The sequence below is a fragment of the Schistocerca piceifrons genome, chromosome 3, assembly GCF_021461385.2.
Source record: "Schistocerca piceifrons isolate TAMUIC-IGC-003096 chromosome 3, iqSchPice1.1, whole genome shotgun sequence".
In the NCBI taxonomy this organism is placed as follows: Eukaryota; Metazoa; Arthropoda; class Insecta; order Orthoptera; family Acrididae; genus Schistocerca; species Schistocerca piceifrons.
The window spans coordinates 722373888-722396307 of record NC_060140.1 but is presented as its reverse complement, the minus strand read 5'-3'; the positions used below and the strand labels follow the sequence as shown (position 1 = coordinate 722396307).

Below are 22420 nucleotides of genomic sequence, written 5' to 3'. Positions count from 1 at the left end.
AACATGACAATAACATGGCATCAAATGAACCTCTTAAGGAAACTGAAAGTATACAAACTCTCTCATAAATAAAACAGTGGAGCTAAAATGAACATCACAAAGACAATGGTGCTATTTCGGACTTGCACTCGGCGAACGGTCTACCCGATGGAAGGCCCTAGTCGCACGACATTTACATTTAGTGGTGGTGTAAGAACTCTCATCGAAACACATTAGCTCAAAGGACTGTTCCCCTTCCACCCCCCCTGCCTCCCACACACCCAATCAAACACACTGATAAACATTCGGAAAGGATGAAAGTGACTTTCACATGATGTGTCCCTGCAAAGTGACATAGCTCATTGAAACTTGGACCATACATAACAAAAAAAAAAAAAAAAAAAAAAAATGCTACAGCATAGTGCAGAAGTTAATTGAAAGAAATACTCAATGAAACAAACAGAAATGACACTTTTATTCAACAACAATAATTAAACTGAAGTCACCACAATTCACAATGCTGACTCAGACATTACAAAAGGCAGGAAATTGTTCTTAATAGTGTATGTGCCACTGTGGAGCAAGAGATTGTGTTCCTTGGAGTTCTCTTAAATATGGTTGCAGTTCCGCCCTTTCCTTGACGTGGGTCCCTTCTTGCCTGTTGCACAATGTAGTGGTCATCTGCTGCTGTAATTTAGTTCGATCTACCACATCCTCTCTTCAGTCAGCAGTGCCTATGGTTCAGAATGATCTCGATGCACATGAACTAATGCTGTGAGCAGTACCAAACTCGTGGGTTGCACTTGTAACATTTCATCCTTCTTCAGGTCCTTTGTGTGAAGTCATCCAAATGTTCACAGGTCATGTTGTAACGAACAACAACATAATTGCTCACTGACTCACACTGCTCACCTTCAGCTGCCTCATGTTGGAGAGCCAGTCTCATTTGGCTTTATAGGTGTCAAGCTTTTTGTGCATGACTGGAATATCTCTGGCAACTTGCTCCCACAGTTTCATTAATTTACACCAAGTTGTTAATATGTTATGTTACTTTTTGTATCTTGTCCTTAAGTTTTGCTGAGAAGTGAGCAAAACAGTGGAGCCATGGTAAAGATAACATCTATAGTGGTACAGTTGCAGTGGTGTCTCTGCATTCTAGAAACCTACACTCTTAACACTTAACATTTGCCACTTGGTCGTGGACTGACCCCCCCTTTGAAACACACAGAAACATCTGGCCCGACTTTAACTTTTTTCCTTTGCTCTCTCAGTTAAGAGCATCTCTCTTCAGGCAACACAGCATATTCTGGACTAGTTATAACATTTGCCATTTGAGTTCATGTTGACAGCGCGCGTTCAGTGAAACAGCCGCAGAAGTACGTCTTTTTCATCTGTTTTTACTGCCACGTTAGTGAGTGATCTATTGCAACGGCAAAAGAAGTCATTTATCAGATTTGAGGATATAGCAGCTGTTCATAGAAAGTGACAATAATTTCAGTGACAGTGCTGAAAGTTTTCAGAATATGGTTGTTGAGGCTAATGAGTGACTTCAGTTTAGAAACATCTGACAATGAGAAAATACTGAAGCTGATGGTGCCTACTGCATTTGTGTGCACTAGTTTAGTTTGTGACCAGTATTTGTTCAGTGATAGTAGTAGTACAGGTATGCCTCTAAAACAGTATGATGTGATGAGTTGTTTTTTGTTTTTCTGTGGATGATTATACATTTTTGAATGAAAACTCAAAGGATGGAATCGTTCAAAAGTCACAAGTTGCCATTGCAAACAATCCTGTTTGATGAAGATCCACAACTGAGCATTATACTAGAGGTTGAAAATACCGCTTCAGTTGTAAATTTCTTTTATTATCACGAGCGGTTTCGGGCTCTCATAAGCCCATCCTTAGGTGTCACAACTGTGCTGTGGCCCCTGAGTGCTGCAGTGGACGTGTTCTAGGTGCGCACTCATAGGTAGGCTTGGTGTGCTACCTATGAGCGCGCACCTAGTACACATCCACTGCAGCGCTTGGGGGCCACAGCACAGTTGCGACACCTGAGGACGGGCTTATGAGAGCCCGAAACCGCTCATGATAATAAAAGAAATTTACAACTGAAGTGGTATTTTCAACCTTAAGTTGTTGTTGATAACGACAAGAATATGAGAGGGATGAATAGGTGTGATTCTCAGTTGCAAAGCTACCAGATAGCCAGGAGCAGGCTGAAAAAATAGTATCAGAAGCTTCTCTACCAGTTGTTGGACCCTGCATGCTTCTATGCATAAGTTCTCAACGAGAAGCATGGTGGAATTCAAAGTAGAATGAGCTTCATGATTAGTCTTGGTGAACAGTTGGCCATATCTACACCACAACAAGGGACATCAGTAAGATGCCCATCTCAAACACCAGGAGAAACATACCTTACAGCCAGGCATTTTCCAGACCGTCTGCTGCTCACAATGAAGAAAAGACAGACAAGGTGGTGGGCGTACCACTTTCCATTTGGTTTTGCCACAGCTCTAATTTTGTTATGAACACCTTCATTTTTTGCTCAAAGATAATACAGTTGCTGAATTACATATTTCTCAGAGATGTCAGTGATGTCAGCCATTTTCAATAGAAAATCTCTGTTGCTGAAATAGTCTGCCATAGAGTGACTTTTCACTTTAAGAAACAAAGTTTGTCATTCCTCAGTTCAAACATTCTTTTTATTAATTTACACCATGAAAATGATCGAGCATTGTTAAAATAGAGCAGTTGAGCATGTTCAGCACCTGTCTCCTAATATAACACTTTAAATCACCTTGAATTTATAGATATTTCCTTAATAGCATTGATTGTTTGTGTAACCATTTGCAGCACTTCATGAAGGGGTGGTCTAAGATCTTTAGTGGCCAGAGCTTCCCAGTGTATCATGCAGTGAGTCCATACTGCATCAGAAGCTACAGCTTTAACTTTTGTTTGGAATAAATCGTGCATAATCCAATGCACTTATTCACTGATACCTCATTTTGATTAAAAATAATGTTCATCATTTTAGAAAGACTTTGGCTGTAGCTGTCTCCACTATCTGCTAACAGAAAAGAAATTCCTCTGTGATGTGAAACTCATCAGTGAAATGACCATAAGCAGTCAAATGAGCATCTTTATGAATATGAATATTAGTCACTTTGTTCACTTTAAGTGTAAAATAGTTGTTACATAATTTATCGATTAACTTCTTGAGTAAATTGTCAGAAGTGCCTAAAATTCTTCTAAGCACTTTCAGAGAGGAATACTTTTCAACTGTTAAGCTAATGAGTCACCAAACGTTGTTGATACTATATCAATTGCTGCTGGTAAAACCAGAATTTCTGCAATCATGCATGGTTTCTTGCATTTAGAAATCACATGCGATGTCTGGTAAGATCTTAAAAGGGCCTTAGAAGTCACATTCCTTGTTTTACCGGCATCTTTATTCTGGCTTTCAAGGAAGATACTCTCACAGAGGTGGTCAGAGTTATGTGTTACTAACATGATGTAAAGCTGTACGTCCCACCACCCATGAGGTGGTTTTGGTGCTTGCATTTTGGGCTTATGTCTTCCCGCTGTATGGCGAACCCCTGTTTGATGACTGAGGAACCCACACCATGAGAGAAGTCCCTGTGTTCTGCCACCTGTTTGTGTAAATTGTCACGACCACCACTCTCATTAGATTTCCCAGCGTACAAGAAAGAAAAGAAGATACAAGAGTTTAAGTCCCTGTATCATCTGTCTTATACTTAGGCTCGTCAAAAATACGACTAACTCCACCTAGTGTTGATGTCTTCCACTTTTGCCTCTGTTACATCCTTTCCTCCTCCTACATCTTCTCTCCCCCTCCCCTGTGGTTCTCATCTCTCCACTCTGATGTCACTTGCCCTCCCCGGCTGAAGAAGTGCCCCCCATCTTCGGCACCTGCCGGTGAAGGGGCTCCCTCCCAGGACCCTTTCCCCCAGCGTCTACCAGGCCAGAGGACTGCTACCACACTTTGACCACGGGATACACAGTCTGTGCGCCACAAGGTCACCCGCTCTCTTTCAGTTCCAGATCTTGCAGATGCCTGCTCTCCCTCTGTGCCCTGCCCTCCTCAACCGTCGAAAAAGAAGAAGAAGAAATCTAAGTCCAAGGACAAGCCCCTCCTACCCCCTCCTCCTCCCCCTCTCCCTCTCCCTCTGGTGCCCTCAGAGCTGCCATCTCCCCCTCACAACCTGAGTATGTCATCTTATTTATGGATGTCACCCCATTGTCATTAGTGACAGACAGCGACCTGTCGGCATGATTGGGTCCAACCTATTTACTGCCTCTTTAGATTCCGGCTCCATGAACATTCAGTGGAACTGTAATTGCTTCTACCGTCACCTCCCAGAGTTGCAATCCCATATTGCCTTTCACCCGGTAGTTTGTGTCGTACTTCAGGAATTTCATTTTACTTCTGCTCACTAACTGTCTCTTCGTGCTTTTGATCGGAACCTGGTTGGCCCTTTGAGGGCTTCTGGCGGTGTATGCATGTTGGTCCATATGGATATTGGTGGTACATGAATCCCACTTCGCACAACATTGAAAACGGTTGCCATTTGGGGTCCACTTGTACTCAGCCATCACGGTTTGCAATCTCTGTCTCCCTGCTGACTGGCTGTGTGCTCTAACTGCTGTCCTTCAGCAACTCCCCCTTGCTTCCTCCTCCTTGGGGATTTTAATGCCCATCACCCTTTGTGGAGCAGTGCTTCTTCATCTAGTTGGGCGTTCCTCATTGACGAATTTCTTGTTGACCACGACATGTGCCTTCTTGATGATGGTTCTCCTACTCATGTTAATGCTGCATGTGGCACTTGTTCCACCATTGATTTTTCGTTCTCTTCCCCTCCCCTTCTTCCGTCTTTGCACTGGCTACCACATGATGACCTGTGTTATAGTGAACACTTTCTGTTGATTTTCTCATTCCCTTCCCACCTCCCGATGACCAAGTTATCCCGCTGGGCTTTCCATTGTGCCGATTGGTCTCTATGTACCTCCCAAGTCAGGTTTCCACCTTCTTTGGTAGGTTGCATTGATGAAGTCTTCCGTGATCTGTCTGATAAGATAATCTGTGCAGCTGGCATATATTGGCGCACAAATGTGAGAATCTGTAGGTCTTTGCAGAGATTTCTGTAGGATTTTTGCTTAGTAACCTTACGCAATATTATTGTTGCATGTTTCTATAGTGTTTTTGTAAATACTTTTTTCCAGTTAGTGGCATTGCCCCAGAAGATTGTGCCATATGGCAGTTATTATCTATCTGGATGCCCAGGAACTTCACACATGGAGCCTCATCCAACTTACGCATACTGATAACTGCTTCGAAAGTCATTATTATTTGTTTGGAATTGCATGAAATTTGTGAAACTAAGAGTTAAGGTGTTAAACGTGAACAATTTCTAATCTCCTTCCTTTATTCTCCTTGCCTTTGTTTGCGTAAAAGTGTGTGGGCTCTTTCTAGTATACTTGCATCAGCAAACATTACAATACTTGAAGATTCCTGTAATGTCTTAAGTAAATTGTTTTGAAGATCACGAACCGGAGCAAGACGATTATTTGATGTTCCCTCACTTTGAATTTAGTATTATTCCTGACACATTGTTTGCTAATGTGACCTGTAGTTTTTTGTTGTTAATGTAGAACACAATCCTTGCATGAGCTCACCTTTTACACCATACTATTTTAATCCCCTGTAGAATTTTATGATCTCCACAGTCAAAGACCTTCCTATGCAAGATGACACATGTCAACAGAGTAATTTTCTTCTTTAGTTCTACTAGAACTTAGTTCTTGAAGTCATACATTTTTTTCAGAGTTGATAAATCTTTGTAAGACCAAATGAGCAGCAGATTACTCTGAGAAAGGTGATTCAGTATTCTTTTATAAGCTATTGTCTCAAAAATTTTTGATTGGACAGGAAGGAGAGAGATGGGTCAAGAATCAGAAATCACTTCCATATCTCCACTTTTGTAAAGGATTTTACTGCTGCCTATGCCATTCTTTTCAGGAAAAGTACCTTGACTCATTGACTCATTACAAGAGTAAAGTGCAGCATAAGATTTTTGTATATACTAAGATGGTATCTGTTCTTTCGGACATGTCCGAAAGAACAGATACCATCTTAGTATATATATAGTTAAGGCTCACCGGCCACTTGACCATCTTCTTCTTCTGTGCAGATGCACAAACAGTGCCCGAACTCTTACAGGAATCTGCAACGCGCCGCGAGTAATGAGTGTAATGGGCGGGGGCACTACGAATGTGGTGCGGGACAATACATTGAGAATGTGGGTTTCACGGGACGCGTGCTTTGAAGCTAAAACTGAAATATTTGGACATTGGGTTTGAAAATATTAATGCTGATAATGTAGAGATGCCAACTATTGATTCAGGTTGTGTTATTGTTGAACACTCTGCTCTGTCTGAACTAATAAAGAAAGCTTTGTAGTGTAAGGAATGTGGCAATAGTGGTGTGAAGGTAGTTGAGGAGATATATGCTAGAAGAAGTTGTGCATCAAAATTAAGAATTGTTTGTGAGTTATGCTAATGTGGTTATTCTTATGGTGTAACTAAACAGAGAGTTATAACACAAATATTAAACTTGCTTATGCTATGAGGTGTATATGAAAGGGTACAGAAGTGCTCAAATTTTCTGTGCTCTCATGGACTTACCTCCCCCTACAAGGGTTGACAGGTGCAATAAAATTATTCTTCAAACTTTAGAAGAAGTAGCAAATGATAGTAAGAAAAATGCTGTTCAGAAAAATGTGGACATGAATGACAGCAATACATGTATGTCTGCAGCCCTGGATGCATCCCACCAACAGAGAGGTGTAGTGACGGCTATCTCTTTGGACAATTGTAAAGTCAATGATGTGGCATCTATTACCATGTACTGTCTGGGCTGTACTAATGGAACTGAAAATCATAATTGTCTGATTAGTTTTAGTGGTTATAGTGGAATATGAAGGTGTTGGGAAGACATTTTACAGGTCAGTGGAGAAATATGGTGTGTTGTATACATCTCACATAAGTAATGGAGACTGAAAAGGGTACCAAAAAGTTTGTATGCTGACACAAAAATTGAAAAAATGGAATGTGTTGGACATGTCCAGAAAAAGTTAGGTACAGCAATGAGGAACTTGAAGAGGAATTCGAAGGGAAAGTGCATTAGTGAGCATGGTTGGCTTACAGATGAAGAAATAGACAGGTTTTAGTATTATTATGGACAATCCATAAGACAAAATAAAAATGACCTTGAGGGAAAGAAAAAGGTAGTATGGGATAACCCTCTTTCATAAATCCTCCACAGAAGACAATCCATATTGTGCACTTTGCCCACGTGGCAGTGATTTATGATGATGATACCAGAGGGCTATTACTCAGTGAGACCTACAACCATAAAAATTCTTTGCCATTTGCTGTAATGGAAGTTATGAAACCTATGCATAGGGATCTTAGTGACACAAGATTATTAGAGAAATGTTTATTAGGACGACTCAAATTCCAAATGGAAGTTTCAACAGTTGTATATGGGAATGGATAGCAAAAACTGTTCTAGTAGGACTAAATACTTTGAAAATAGGTGTGCTAGACGCTAATCCATGTTTCAGTGACAATGCAGTGTCTAGGCTTAATGTTATGGAACTGATGGGAATGCCTGGTGGACTAAATATACAAGTTCTAATAGCCACTGACCAAAGGAGTGTTGGAAGCCACCGAAGAAGCAAGAATAAGATGTAGTAGTGTGAAAAAGAGAAGGGAGGAAGAACAACTCAGGAAACAAGATGAATATGGACCTGAGATGCATTAGTGCGATGAAAGTTTAATAGAAAAGCAAGTTTTAACTTTAACTTGAATTTCCTGAAATTTAAATTATTTCATGTTCTGGTACACTTCGGCTAAAAACTATTAAAGATAGAGAGCTGAAATTTTGTATACTGTCTTAAAACATGTTTAACTAAAAAGTAGAAAAACATGCTTAACTAAAAAGTAGACTGCTCTTGTGATTTAACTTTGAAAATAAAATGCTTTTTTTGAAGAAAAACCCTGAATTCATTTCAAAAATTTTTTATAATCATTCTTAACATTTTTTTGTACCACGATTTATGACAGCAATATCCTTTCAATAGTCTGCTTTAAAGATAATAGTGTAAAGAACTTACAGGAAAAAATAAACCTTCTACTTTGTTTGCATTTTGAGTAATATGTACCTTGATGTACATAAATAATTAGCATGTTTTATTTCAGTTGCAACAAAAAAGTAAAATTAAAAAAAAAAGTCTGAGAGCTAAAGCTATAAATGCTCCCAAAAGATGTCCTAAAAGGTAGTGAGCATTATATAGGCTTACAAATCTTACTCTTTGAGTTACACTGATTAGAAAACTGACAGTTTTTTCAAGATTTCCCCTGGTATCCATGGACCAGTCTCCTTAAGTACATCTAATGGCTCTTCCTTTGATGGACCATTTTTTGCCCCTCCTTTTTTGCTCATACTGTTGGGGAGAATTCATTGAGACTCGTGGCTGATGCTTGAATGTTGTAGTGTCTTTCTTGCTGCTACTGTTATCATAGAGTTTATTTCGATTTGCAATACCTAGTTAATTTGTTTCATGCCTAATAATGCTCCAAATTGTAATAACCTTGTTCTTTGAATTTTTAATTTTTTGTGCTTAGTATGCAGTTTCTTTTATCTTCTTAATGACCTAGTGAAGAATTCTGCAATGCTGCTTGCAGTACTTCTTAAAATCTTTATTAGTGTTAGTCCTCTCCTTTAAATAAGGCTCTCTCTTCCTAACTCAAGCTATTTTGATCCCATATGCCTCTTCATGTCTTCTCCATTCCTTCCTAAGTGTTATAACTTTAGTACGTTAAACTGTTACGTGGTGTCACTTTGGAGGTGACTTTATTCAACAGTGTTCTCAGATGTAAAATCTAGAGATACTGAATTTAATTTGGTTCTGTTTTTCTTTACAGGAGAAAAACTTCTTCCACAAAGTCTCAACTCGACTCTCTAAGCCAAATATTTTTATTTTGAACAATCGATGGGATGCCTCAGCTTCAGAACCTGAATTTTTGGATCAGGTAATAGATTCTTATTTAGAAAGGATATCTGTCTTACAGTTATGTGAAATACATCACTGAATTTGTGAAGTATGATAATTTATCATCATTAGTTGAGAGATTTTAATCATGTCTCTTCACTAAATGCAGCGCAATGAACAGAGTGAGGTAAGAAAATCAGCAGGTATTTTTACACCGTGCATGTATCTTTCTATAGATTTAATTGCACAAAGGTGTCTGATTTGTGCTGACTTGGTATTTCATGTCTTTAAGTGCTATTGTTGCTTCTTGGACATTCTGAAAAATTTCCTCCAGTTTTGTTTGTGGCAGTGAAGAGAGCATTGCTGTTGATCTTAAGAGCAGTGTCTTGAAATAATGAAATTAAATATAGTGTTGGAATATGGTATTTTTCCTAAACTGTTTCGTATAGGCTTTGATGCTGTGCTGCTTTTACTATATGCACGTGGCATTCAAATAGTATATTAAAGATAGTTGACATTGAGATTTATTTGTTTTTAATCTGCCCTGTTGGGACTCATCACTGCAGAAGGTGTGATGGTTAGTTGCATCCACACAGTTTATGACTTGTTCACATTTACAAGTAGGCAACAATAGATGCAATTATTATGCAATGATGATTAGCAAGGTGTAAAGAGACAGGATATGAGAAATTGTACCTTGTCGATGCAAGCTGTAGCAGCAACCTGCACAATGCAGATACAGTAGTGTCTAGCATCTTTGTGATATTATTTGTAACAAATGCCAGATGATAGTGGATGAATTATAGTCTGTGTTATGCATGAGGTTAGTTAATAAAAGTTTCCTCTTCCTCTGTCCTGTCACACCAGTGAATTGTTTCCTTTACTCACAAACTGCAGACTAGTGTGAGACACACACCTAGTAGGAGAACAGTATTCACTATCTTCTGAGCTTTGGCTCTTTTTCTAGTAAAAAGTACACACATTAATGCAACTAACATACTGAAACCCAAGACATTACTGTGGGCTCCGATATAACTCATGAAAGTGTAAAAAGACTAGAGAGGAAAAATTGCATGGCCGCATTAGTGTGTATTTGGATTTGTGTGTGTGAATGTGTGTACTTTCTACTAGAAAAGAGCCAGAGTTCAGAAGCTAGAGAACACTATTTTCCGCTACATGTGTCTATGCACCATGTATCAGTCTGCTATAGGTGAGTGCCTTTCCCTTCTTTGACATATTGTTCTGTGCAGGAATTTCCATTATTGCTATAAGTACAAAATAACAAATATTTGCTGGTGATTACATTTGGATTGGTGACCCACACATGCTGGCCAGTGGCACTGACTACTACTACAACATTGCATGCAGCACAGTTCATGGCAATAGGAAATATTCTTTAATTGCATTTTTTAAGCCTTGAGTGAAACAAATGGTATCACAACTGGTTTTAGTTTCTAAGAGAGTAATCATGAGATTATTTGTATAAAAAACTGCAAAATCAAACTAACTTTTATACATGATAACATACACTTGGCTATGTTATGTAGTAACTCATCAAAGGATACCTGAACAGGCCAGGAGAGGCCCTTGCAATGTATAATCAGCACTCTAATTGTTGAAACTGAAAGTTACATCTTAATAGAAGGAAGTTTTGAGTTTTTATTCTCAGATCACCACCACCACCACCACCACCACCACCACCACCACCACCACCATCATCATCATCATCATCATCATTTCCTTACGGCTTTTTTCCCACTTCAACATGGGGTCGGCCTCGTTACTATGGATTTGGTGATGTCAGTGTCAAAGGATGGCCGGATGCCCTTCCTGTCGCTACCCTGTACCCACTAGGTGATCATAAAGCAGTTACTGCATTGATGATGTCAGCTGTAAATAGAAATATTAAAAAAGGTAGGAAGATTTTTCCGTTTAGCAAAAGTGACAAAAAGCAGAGTACTTGACGGGTCAACACAAAAGTTTTATCTCAAGTACAGATAGTGTTGAGGATCAGTGGACAAAGTTTAAAACCATCGTACAATATGCATTAGATGAGTATGTGCCAAGCAAGATCGTAAGAGATGGAAAAGAGCCACCGTGGTACAACAACAGAATTAGAAAACTGCTATGGAAGCAAAGGGAACTTCACAGCAAAGATAAAAAGAGCCAAAGCCCTGCAGAGAAACAAAAATTACACGAAACGAAATGTAGTGTGAGGAGGGCTATGCGGAGGCATTCAATGAATTTGAAAGTAAAGTTCTACGTACTGAATTGGCAGAAAATCCTAAGAAATTTTGGTCTTATGTCAAAGCGGTAGGTGGATCAAAACAAAATGTCCAGACAGTCTGTGACCAAAATGGTACTGAAACAGAGGATGACAGACTAAAGGCCGAAATACTAAATGTCTTTTTCCAAAGCTGTTTTACAGAGGAAGGCTGCACTGTAGTTCCTTCTCTACATTGTCTCACAGATGACAAAATGGTAGATATCTATAGATTTACAAAGGGATAGAAAAACAATTAAAATCACTCAAAAGATGAAAGGAAGCTGAACCTGATAGGATACCAGTTTGATTTTACACAGAGTATGCGAGGGAACTTTCCCCCCTTCTTGCAGCAGTGTACCATAGGCCTCTAGAAGAGCATAGCATTCCAAAAGATTGGAAAAGGGCGCAGGTCATCCCCATTTTCAAAAAGGGACATCGAACAGATGTGCAGAATTATCTCTAACGTCAGTCAGTTGTAGAATTTTGGAACATGTATTATGTTCGAGTATAATGACTTTTCTGGAGACTAGAAATCTACTCTGTAGGAATCAGCATGGGTTTCGAAAAAGACGATCGTGTGAAACCAAGCTCGCACTATTCGTCCACGAGACTTAGCGGGCCATAGACACGGATTCCCAGGTAGATGCCGTGTTTCTTGACTTCAGCAAGGCGTTTGATACAGTTCCCCACAGTCATTAATGAAAAAAGTAAGAGCATATGGACTATCAGACCAATTGTGTGATTGAATTGAAGAGTTCCTAGATGACAGAACGCAGCATGCCATTCTCAATGGAGAGAAGTCTTCCGAAGTAAGAGTGATTTCAGGTGTGCCACAGGGGAGTGTCGTAGGACCGTTGCTATTCACAGTATACATAAATGATCTTATGGATAATATTGGAAGTTTGCGGATGATGCTGTAGTATATCGAGAGGTTGTAACAATGGAAAATTGTACTGAAATGCAGGAGGATCTGCAATGAATTGACGCATGGTGCAGACAATGGCAATTGAATCTCAATGTAGACAAGTGTAATGTGCTGCAAATACATAGGAAGAAAGATCCTTTATCATTTAGCTACTTTATAGCAGGTCAGCAGCTGGAAGCAGTTAATTCCATATATTATCTGGGAGTAGGCATTAGGAGTGATTTAAAACGGAATGACTATATAAAATTAATCGTCAGTAAAGCAGATGCCAGACTGAGAGTCATTGAAAGAATCCTAAGGAAATGCAGTCCGAAAACAAAGGAAGTAGGTTACAGTACACTTGTTCGCCCACTGCTTGAGTACTGCTCACCAGTGTGGGATCCGTACCAGATAGGGTTGATAGAAGAGATAGAGAAGATCCAACGGAGAGCAGCGTGCTTCATTACAGAGCATTACGGAGATGATAGATAAACTCCAGTGGAAGACTGCAAGAGAGACACTCAGTAGCTCAGTATGGGCTTTTGTTGAAGTTTCGAGAACATACCTTCACCGAGTAGTCAAGCAGTATATTGCTCCCCCCTACGTATACCTCACGAAGAGACCATGAGGATAAAATCAGAGAGATTAGACCCGACACAGAGGCATACCGACAATCTTTCTTTCTACGAACAATACGAGACTGGAATAGAAGGGAGAACCGCTAGAGGTACTCAAGGTACCCTCCGCCACGAGTACCCTCCACCACACGCCGTCAGGTGGCTTGCAAAGTATGGATGTAGATGTAGATGTAGAATTAGTGTACCCCAGCTGTTTGTGTGTAGTGTAAGACTTGAAATAGTGCGAACATTTTTTTCAAATGTCTGTGTGCTTTGTAACTGAAGCCCAGTATTCACCTAGTTAGATGTGGAAAACTGCCTAAAAACCACATCCAGGCTAGCTGGCACTCTGGTCCTCGTTGTTAATCCGCTCGGTGGATTCAATCTGGGACCGGCGCACCTACCCGAGTCCAGGAAGCAGCGCATTAGTACCCTTGGCTAACCTGGTGGGTGGTTTTTAATCTCAGATATAAGAAGATATTCACACTATAAAATTAACTGTGAGCTACATCCTTCTACAAAAAAATTAAATCACTGCTGGTATAACCAAGAACTAGAACTGATAAAATTGTCTAATTGGAAAACTGATCACTGGTGTTTGCAGGTGCATACTAAACACCCATTGTGGCCTAACTGTTAAGTCGAGCTACTCTTAGACAAAAGTGAGTAACAGACAAAGGAACCCCAACAAAAAAAGACTAATAGTAACTGGTTTAAGATTTTTTCATACTGGCTGGTTACTGTATACTTTCAACCACAGGTCACAGGTGACCAGTTTGCCACTTGAAAAATACTTTTGTAGGTAGTTATCATTTACCTACTTTTAGTGTTCATATAGCTTACCTACACCAGTAGTTACTATTAAATATTTTACAAGTTTTCACTTTGAAAAGGGTATATCGCAGGATTCATCATAAATGTGTTTTTTTTCCCTCCTATATTTAAAGGTTACCAGTTTTAATATTACTACATAGTCAGTTGTAGACTTCCATTCAGAGAATCAGGCTGCTGATATGATTACATTGTGATTACCTCTCTGGGCCTGTTCAGTTGTACTTTGGGAAATTATTATATTTCATATTCAAGTGTGTGCAGGAGTTAATTTCATTTTGTTTTCTTAGTAGTTAACTATTTCTCTCGTTTCTTTCTTTTCAAATATATTCTGCAGTGATGACTTACTGCAAGGTCAAAACTGGTTATGATACCATTTCATTGTCATAATTATCTTTTTTCACAAAAAGAAAACTTTGCATGTCGTTTTCAGCTACAGACGAACTTTCTCCAGGTATATTTATACCAACACTACACATTGAACTTTGGGTAAAAACTGTTGAAAAAAGCAAAAAACTATAATTAAAATGCAAGAATTTTGTGTGTAGCACTTTTTAGATTATTTGCAATTAGCATTGTCAGAATTTAAAATTAATGCTTTGGATACCATAAACACTAATTTGCATGTCGTGCACTGCATGTGATACTAATATGCATAGGAGGTACTGTAGTATATTATGGTTATGCTGTGTACATTATCTGAAAGGATTAAATTACTTGATTGCTGGAATCGTTGTAAGACTAAAGGAAGTTGTAAGCCAACTTACTGACCTTAGGATTTGTGTTTGACATATCTTAAGTACATTGCAAAAGTGAAAAAGTGAGAGTGCTATCAGTTATTTATTAGTAACATTATATGTAGAAGTAAGTCATTTCAAGCTGCAACATTTTGAATAAAGACGGCTTCCAGACACTTGCAGGGAGGTGCCACTAGCAGTTAAAACATGTCACCAACACCTTTCCACACATGCCTCATTTTAGCATTCCATCTGTAATGTTCCATACATTGCTGCTTTGCCTGTATAAAGAGATCACCATGTCAATTCTGGCGGACAGTAGTTTTATTCCTGATGTTGATGATGAGCACGATGGAAACAACTGTCAAAAGCTCGAGGATATCATGTGAAGAAACAGCAGTGGCAACTGGTTGTGTAAGAACACATGAACACCCTAACTTTTGACACTTTTTGAAGTTATTGGCTATTTTTCTTTGAATGATGTTAAACTTAATGTAAAAGTGGTGATCTGGAATACAAAGCACTAAATCTACCGTGCAATGCTATGTTGGTACTCCACTACACTCCATGAAACTTGGCATCAGGGTTTGCGAGCACACTTTCAGTTGTGCACGTTTTAAGGAGCTTTTGTGCATGCACAACTGCCGTGAGGTAACGGCCGTGCAGGCCAGATACATATGGATTTGTATCTGCAGCACGGTGCAGCAGATTTTTGTCCCCTTTTGCTTCACATAAATCCTGCTAGATGGTAGCGCACTCCTCAGATATGCCATTTCACTCACTAAATAGTAAAAATAGATTGGACATTAATACATATGGGACTATGGATGATAATTATGAATGAGAGATAATATATTAAGTTTATGATTTTATCATACAATAATCCATTTGAGGCATTGAGAAACATAAAGTACGTCATCATCGATTGCTGTAGCATTTACTCATGCTTCTCATATCTGTTGAGCTTATGGTGAGTCAGGTTTATCAGTGTTGTTGGCCCACAGTGTATATATGAACATTCACGAAGAGCTGTCTCACTGGTTTCTTTGATATTCTGTTAAATGTGGGATAGATGACTGTGTGCTTTTGGCCCTTATGGTTCTCAGTGCCTGATTTCTGTTCTAGTTAAGAGATCATGTTGGTAGATAGAACTACATAAACATAATCATTTCCACAAATGGCAGTTTGTGTTTGGAGTTGGTTGTTTACTGCGCTGGAATTTACTTTTGTGTGAAGTGTCAACACGAACTCTGTTGAATCTGTTTTACATGCTAACAGAAAAGGAAATTACCAGGGAAAGCTAGGCATAAAGGAGTTAGGACCTCCCAGACCAGATCCATCGACTGAGAAAGTGACGAAATCAAATAAGTGGGACTAGAAACAGACAAAGAAGTGTATAATAAGCCTAAGTTGTTGTGTGGATGCAACCTAATAATGTCTGATTTTCAGTCCACCAGTGAATTTGTTAATGTATTACGTGTGTTAGGGATATTGTATGGTCATCCAAAAAAATAAAAAAGCATGAACTCCCACTAACACAAAAATGCGAAACATAGGGTAACGAAAGCCTATATGTTATTTTGTTCTTGCCTAAACTGTACTTATTTATGTACAAAATTACCCAAAAACAATATTTTATTTTTTTCAGGCACATTGTGCATATTATTATTGTTACTGGCAGTGGCTGTAGTTGTGTAAATATGTTGATAAGCATAACTTTTATACAGGAGAGGCTATTAATTTCACACCATCATATTTATCTGAATCTAAAAATTTGTGAACATCCAGAATGTTTGCCCACGAGCCGCCAGTGAATAACAGCTTGAAAACTAAGATTTTTCTTTTCCTTTTTTCCCTATTTCATGTGCCATGAACATAATTATTTGATTCTAGTCAGATATCATGACTGCTGCCCTTGTCCAAATACTATGCTAAATTTTGTAAAATATATCCACTGAAATTTTGTTGTACATCATACATTCTTAGTTACCCTGTAACTGTCATGGTACTGTGCTATGATTAAAATTACTTTGTGATTGACATTGCAGCATGTTGAGTGCTAGGAGCCAGCCGCCACCCAATCGTAGTTCTTTCTTGAGCACTATGTGCTCACGATGTTGCCTGCTTCGTGGGTCCACGCAGTGCCTTGTGAAGCATGGCTGTATCCACACTGGCAACACAGCCCACTGTCACTGCAATCTGTCAGTCACCAAGTAATATAGATAGCTCCACAGCCTTGTCAGTTTATACTAAAAAGTGAATTATGTCATACCATCCAAAGGAGAAGTTTGGCACAGTGTTGTGCATCGATGTGGACGACAAACTGTGCTGTTCTGTGCAACAATGAACAAGTTCCACAGTGTTGGTACATAAAAGGAAATGGTTCCTTCACGTGTGCACACTGGAACATTGCTGCGCACATACAAGGCTCTGCGTGATTCTAGCCTGGTCTGCACTTTTCTGTATCATGCATTTTTGCATAACGCATCTGGTGTGGATGCGGCCTAAGCTTTCCACAAAATGAGTGTAGTAACATTGCGAAGTCACTGTTTTCTGTTTACTCTGTGCACTGAGATATGCTCTTCATATTTCTGTGTCCTTAACTTTAATTATTGCCACCTGAAAAATCCATTTCTTTCTTTTTGCATCAACTTTGACATGTCTTCTCTTTCAAGTTAATCTTACATTTATTTGCTTCTTTGATTTTCCTCTCATCTTTTTTATAAAATCCCCATCCTCCTGTATTCCATTTTCTCTGTTTTCTGCAATCTCTCTTGCGTTAACTACACTAAATATTAATAATTCTCTTTTGAACCTCCTTATAGTCCCAGAAACATTGATTATGTCATTGCAACAGCTGTTACCACCTCCATTACTGCTGAATGTTGTTTCATCTAGTCATTTGATGCTATTTAATTGTACAACTTCCATTGTGTAAAATTTAACTGCTTCTTCATGATAAATTCTTTCTTGTTTGTTGTCATAGAAATCTTCACAACTTACATGCTAAGATTTAGCAGCTATCAGCATTACAACCCAGTATTCCATTCTTCAAGTTAATCATTTGCTGTACTCACATATCATTCTCACATATATGTGGAAGATCTAAGACTCCCTTCACTGCTAATAACTGAGCATCGGCAAACTCATTGGCTCAGCTCATTTTCAAACTGCATCTTAAAAATTCAGTAACTCCCATCCTAAAGTTAATTTTAACTTCCATTTCTTAATTGTATTATTCAAACTCCCACTCCATCTCCATATTTTTAAAATATTTTTCTTCTTGTAATTCCCCAGTTATTCTGCTTTGCTGAAATCGTTAATCTATTCTTCCATTCTTTTAGCACATTCTCAAGCTGTTCTGGCCACTTGTTTCACTGTTTGTCTATTCATTGTCTGCCATATCTGTTCAAATAATCTGTTGTAATCCATTAAATTTTAGGCGTACAGCAGCGCAAATAAAATTTCTTCCACTGATATTTCAGCGACATATCGTCCGGCCATCCTCAGAGTGAGTCACAAGACTGACGACAAGGTGCCAAGCACGGTTTTATATGCTTCACCACGGTGGTGCTGCACATGCAGGTCACAGATGCTGGTCATCTTAACTGTGTTAAGTTAATGACTAAATTTTGCCCCTACTCCGAAGACTATGCCAATATCATCTTTCATTGAGGAAGCTGTCTGGTCACTATCAGAGGATTCAGCTGAAGAAATCAGATGTGAAAACTGCCAAGCAATTGCGAAACATCGTCCACAAAGAAGTAATGTTTTCAAGGAAGAGGGATTTGCGATACGAAAGCTGCGTGAGGATACTGACATTGTCGTCCTGCGTGCTTGCTGATAAAGGTAATGCTACCATTCTTTTGGCTCAGGAAGTCTACCAGGAAAAGTGTGGTCTGCTTAGTTCTGGTGCATACCGGAAAATTAATAGAGATCCTACTAAGAAGGTGACAATAAGGACTGCTGCCTTGCTGGATGCCTCATCACCACCAAAGAAAGTAGTAAGGAGTTTAAGTGCTAGTTGCAGTACCACCGAGATTTTATGGGCTTCCTAAAGTTCACAAGATGGATAAGGATGAACGTCTAGAGGATTTGTCTATGCGGCCTATAATGAGCACTATTGGTTCACCAACGTATTTTTCTGCCAAATATTTAGCTTCCTTATTGAAACCATTGGTAAGTAAATGTAGTCACCTTATTCATAATTCTATGGATTTTATTCAGAGACTTAGTAATGTCAGGCTAAATAGTATGAATGTGCTTGTTAGTTTTGATGTGTTATCATGATATACCAGGCTCTTCATCTCTCATCGGCCAACATCTTGATAACAACATCACAGCCTTATTTAAACATGTGCTTTTGTCATCTTATTTTCAGTTTAATGGTCAATTTTATGAGCTGATCGATGGAGTTACTATGGTAGCTAATTTATTTGTGGAAGACTTCGAGCACAAGGCACTGGACTTGGCAGGTTTTAAATCAGTGGTCTTCTGGAGGCACATGGGTGACACTTTTGTAGTATGGCCACATGGGCTGGATGAATTACATCAATTTCTTGAGCATTTGAATTCTACCCGTGCTAGCATCAAATTTACTAGGGAAATAGAAAAAGACGGTTGCCTTCCCTTTTTGGATGTTGTCGTTCGCCGTAAAGTTTATGGCACATTAGTACATGTTGTATATCATAAACCAACACATACAAATATATATCTACATGCAGTAGCTGCCATCACTGTTCACAGACCATAGCTGTCCTTAAGAGCCGGCCGGAGTGGCCGAGCGGTTCTAGGCGCTACAGTCTGGAACCGCGAGACCGCTACGGTCGCAGGTTCGAATCCTGCCTCGGGTATGGATGTGTGTAATGTCCTTAGGTTAGTTAGGTTTAAGTGGTTCTAAGTTCTAGGGGACTGGTGACCTCAGAAGTTAAGTCCCATAGTGCTCAGAGTCATTTGAACCATTTTTGTCCTTAAGACCTTAGTACATAGGGCGAACTGCATATTCAATAAAGATAATTTGCATGAAGATCTCTCACACTCCCAAGAGCATTTTCAAAGTGAATGGATTTTCTTCGCAACAAATTCATAGAGCATTTAGTGTAAAACCTAGGATGCAGGTACATGCTGGGGGAGAAGATTGTAATTTCTTCAGATCAAGTGCATTTTTGCCCTATATGGGTGCCCTTTCCATGAAGATAGGCCGTATTCTCGAGAAACACTGTGTTAAGGTGATCTTCCAGCCTCCCACGAAGATTGCAGCTTTACTCGGCTCTGTAAAGGATTTATTGCTTCATAATGTGGGTGTGTATCAGATTCCTTGCAGAAATTGTGAGCAGTCATACATAGGTCAAACGACATCCACCGTTCATGAGAGATGTGTGAAATATCAAAGATACACATGCATATCACAGCCAGACAAGTCAGCTATGGCCAAACATTGTATTATTGTATTGTTACAGGGCATTCCATGAACTATAGTGATGTGAAGATATTGACATCCACCTCTTCATTTTGGAATTATGCCTTCAGGCAAGCTAAAGAGATTAGATTAGCTAATAATTTAATTAACAGAGAGAATGGTTTTAATTTGGACAAAGCATCGAATCCGGCTCTTGGGGTAATTGAACTGCAGAGAAGTTGTCATGGTGTCACCGCTGCCAAACATACATCGATAAGTGAATCTAATGTTTGTATGCCTTCGCCACAGGCAGCACATGTGTAAGCATATCTCTTTGCTGCTGACCAGCGTCTGTGATTTGCATGCGCACTACCACCATGGTGTACCATATAAGACCGCACTTGGCACTTTGTTGTCAGTCTTGTGACTCACTCTGAGGGTGACTGGATGATACGTGATCGAAATGTCAGTGAAAGAAATTTTATTTGCACAGCTGCATGTCTGAAATTTAATGGACTATTCATTACGCCACGAGAAGTTGAAAATGCACAACTTGTTACAAGTAACTAGATAGTTAGTTTTTTCCTAATAATTGTATAATCAATGTTGCTAGGTTACTTCCTATTTTAATTTTTGTGTTGTTGCGTTGTTCCCTCATGAAATTAAAGAATTAATCTTAAATTTTATCCAGTTGCGTATTTCAGAAGGGAACTAATAACTATTACAAATTACACACCAGTTTACCTTGAACTATCTCTGAATAGCTTATAAAGGTATATCATATTTGCTAGCAAATTAAAGCATTGACAGTAGAATCGACATTGCTGATATTTGAATAATAAGCATTAGGCCGTGGTCCAAGGCACAACTCCCTGCCCAATGTTTCATCTTCCAGTGCTGGGGACATCATCAGAGGCAGTAATGATTCAGATAATTATTACAGATTCAAACAAGTTCAGCGAGCCCAGCTGTTGACATGTAGCCATGCAATGGTTGGTTCATGATATCGTGAAGACTGCTGTGTAAGATCACGAAGTTGTGCCAGTGTATGTTGTGGAGTTTGTTGTGGGGAAGAACTGGCAAACAGTGGGCATAGGACTTCTGCAAGGTTCAAATATTCACGCACATTTCTTGTTGCTTTTAACACTGTATCAATACCACATATTCTGAGTACCCTGCTGATGCAATCGGTGACAGTTTTTAAAAATGGAAGGAAAACTCTTCCTTTACTTTCTTCTTTTTCATTACAAGCTTCACTCTTCGTCAGAGTAAGAAAATCAGCCCCCCCCCCACACACACACACACACAGAAACTCATTTCCTTTGTGTAAACTGAAACTACAGAATTTAAAATATGTATTGATTTCTAGACAGTGTTAATAATCCATATGTATCTCTATCTCCAATGACTTAAAATGATAAATGTTTTCCTCTAGCAGTTCATTGTCTGTGCACATCGTATCTACTGATTTTGTATACAGTAGCAGGTTTCATGCTCATATTTTGAATTTCTTATTTGTGCTGTATGTTTCTTCTTGTTTTTTATATTTTGTTCTTATTAATAATGTAGGTAAGAGGACAACATATGGAACGAACAGTTGATTTTCTTGTGAGAGAGCTGAAAGTTTGTTCCCAGAAGGAAGCTAATGAGAGGATATTTTTTGTGTCAGCTAAGGAGGTCTTACAAGCAAGGCTGATGGAACAAAAGGGACAACCTGCTCATGGTTTGTAATATAATTTCAACACATAGATCAACTGTTTTTGTAATATAAGTTATGAATAACACTTCAAGACTTAGAAAGAAATATATGAAATTTGTCTGCATAAAGTACAGTTTGTTAATTTTGTGTCTTTTGGCAGCTGGTGCTCTGGCAGAAGGATTTCCTACGCGATACTTCGAATTTCAGGATTTTGAACGAAAGTTTGAAGAATGCATTTCTAAAAGTGCAGTGAAAACAAAATTTGCACAGCACTCCCAAAGAGGAAAACTTATTGCTTCAGAGATACACACAGTAATGGATGGTGTCTATGAGCGTGCTGAGCAGTTGAAATCTGAAAAAGCTCTGGCAAAAAAGGAACTTTATGACAGACTTAACTACACGGAACAGCAGCTGCGAATGATTACTCAGGAAATGAAGGAAAAAATACACCAGATGGTTGAAGATGTAGAGCAAAGGGTAAGTGGTTCATTATAACGATGGTATCGATTTTAGGACAGCTTTCACTTCTCGCATTTTTGTAAACTTCAAGATCTAATGATTAGACAGCTTTTCTTTCAAGTGATAAATGATGATAAAGTAGCTGAGCCTGATTTTTAAAGGTCCATGGTGACTTACCATACTGTTTGTTTTCATTGGTACCACGTTAATTACGTGTTTCTGATTTTACAAAGCAAAATAAGTCCTTTCACCATCTTAACAAATTTGTTTCTTATGTGATAAATCATAAAATAAAATTTCTCAACTAATTCCACTTTAGGAGCATAACTACAACTAAACATAAAATGTAGTCTAGCTGCAGTAATAACTTTTAATATCATTATTACTATCTTTATAAGCCTCCTCCAAAGAACTTCACAATATATTTCTGTTGTTTGATCTGATTTCTACTTCCCT

General features: G+C 38.9%; 1 protein-coding gene across 5 annotated transcripts in view; it reads left to right on the top strand.

Annotated features, from left to right (window-relative positions):
• The window catches only part of LOC124787683 (transmembrane GTPase Marf), a 166842-nt gene that overhangs the window by 98853 nt on the left and 45569 nt on the right, over positions 1-22420 (top strand). For all 5 annotated transcript variants that reach the window (XM_047254501.1, XM_047254502.1, XM_047254505.1 and 2 more), the window contains 3 exons: positions 8986-9093; positions 21376-21529; positions 21666-21982. In XM_047254501.1, the coding sequence (XP_047110457.1) occupies positions 8986-9093; positions 21376-21529; positions 21666-21982 (579 nt within the window). The remainder of the gene's footprint in view (positions 1-8985; positions 9094-21375; positions 21530-21665; positions 21983-22420) is intronic.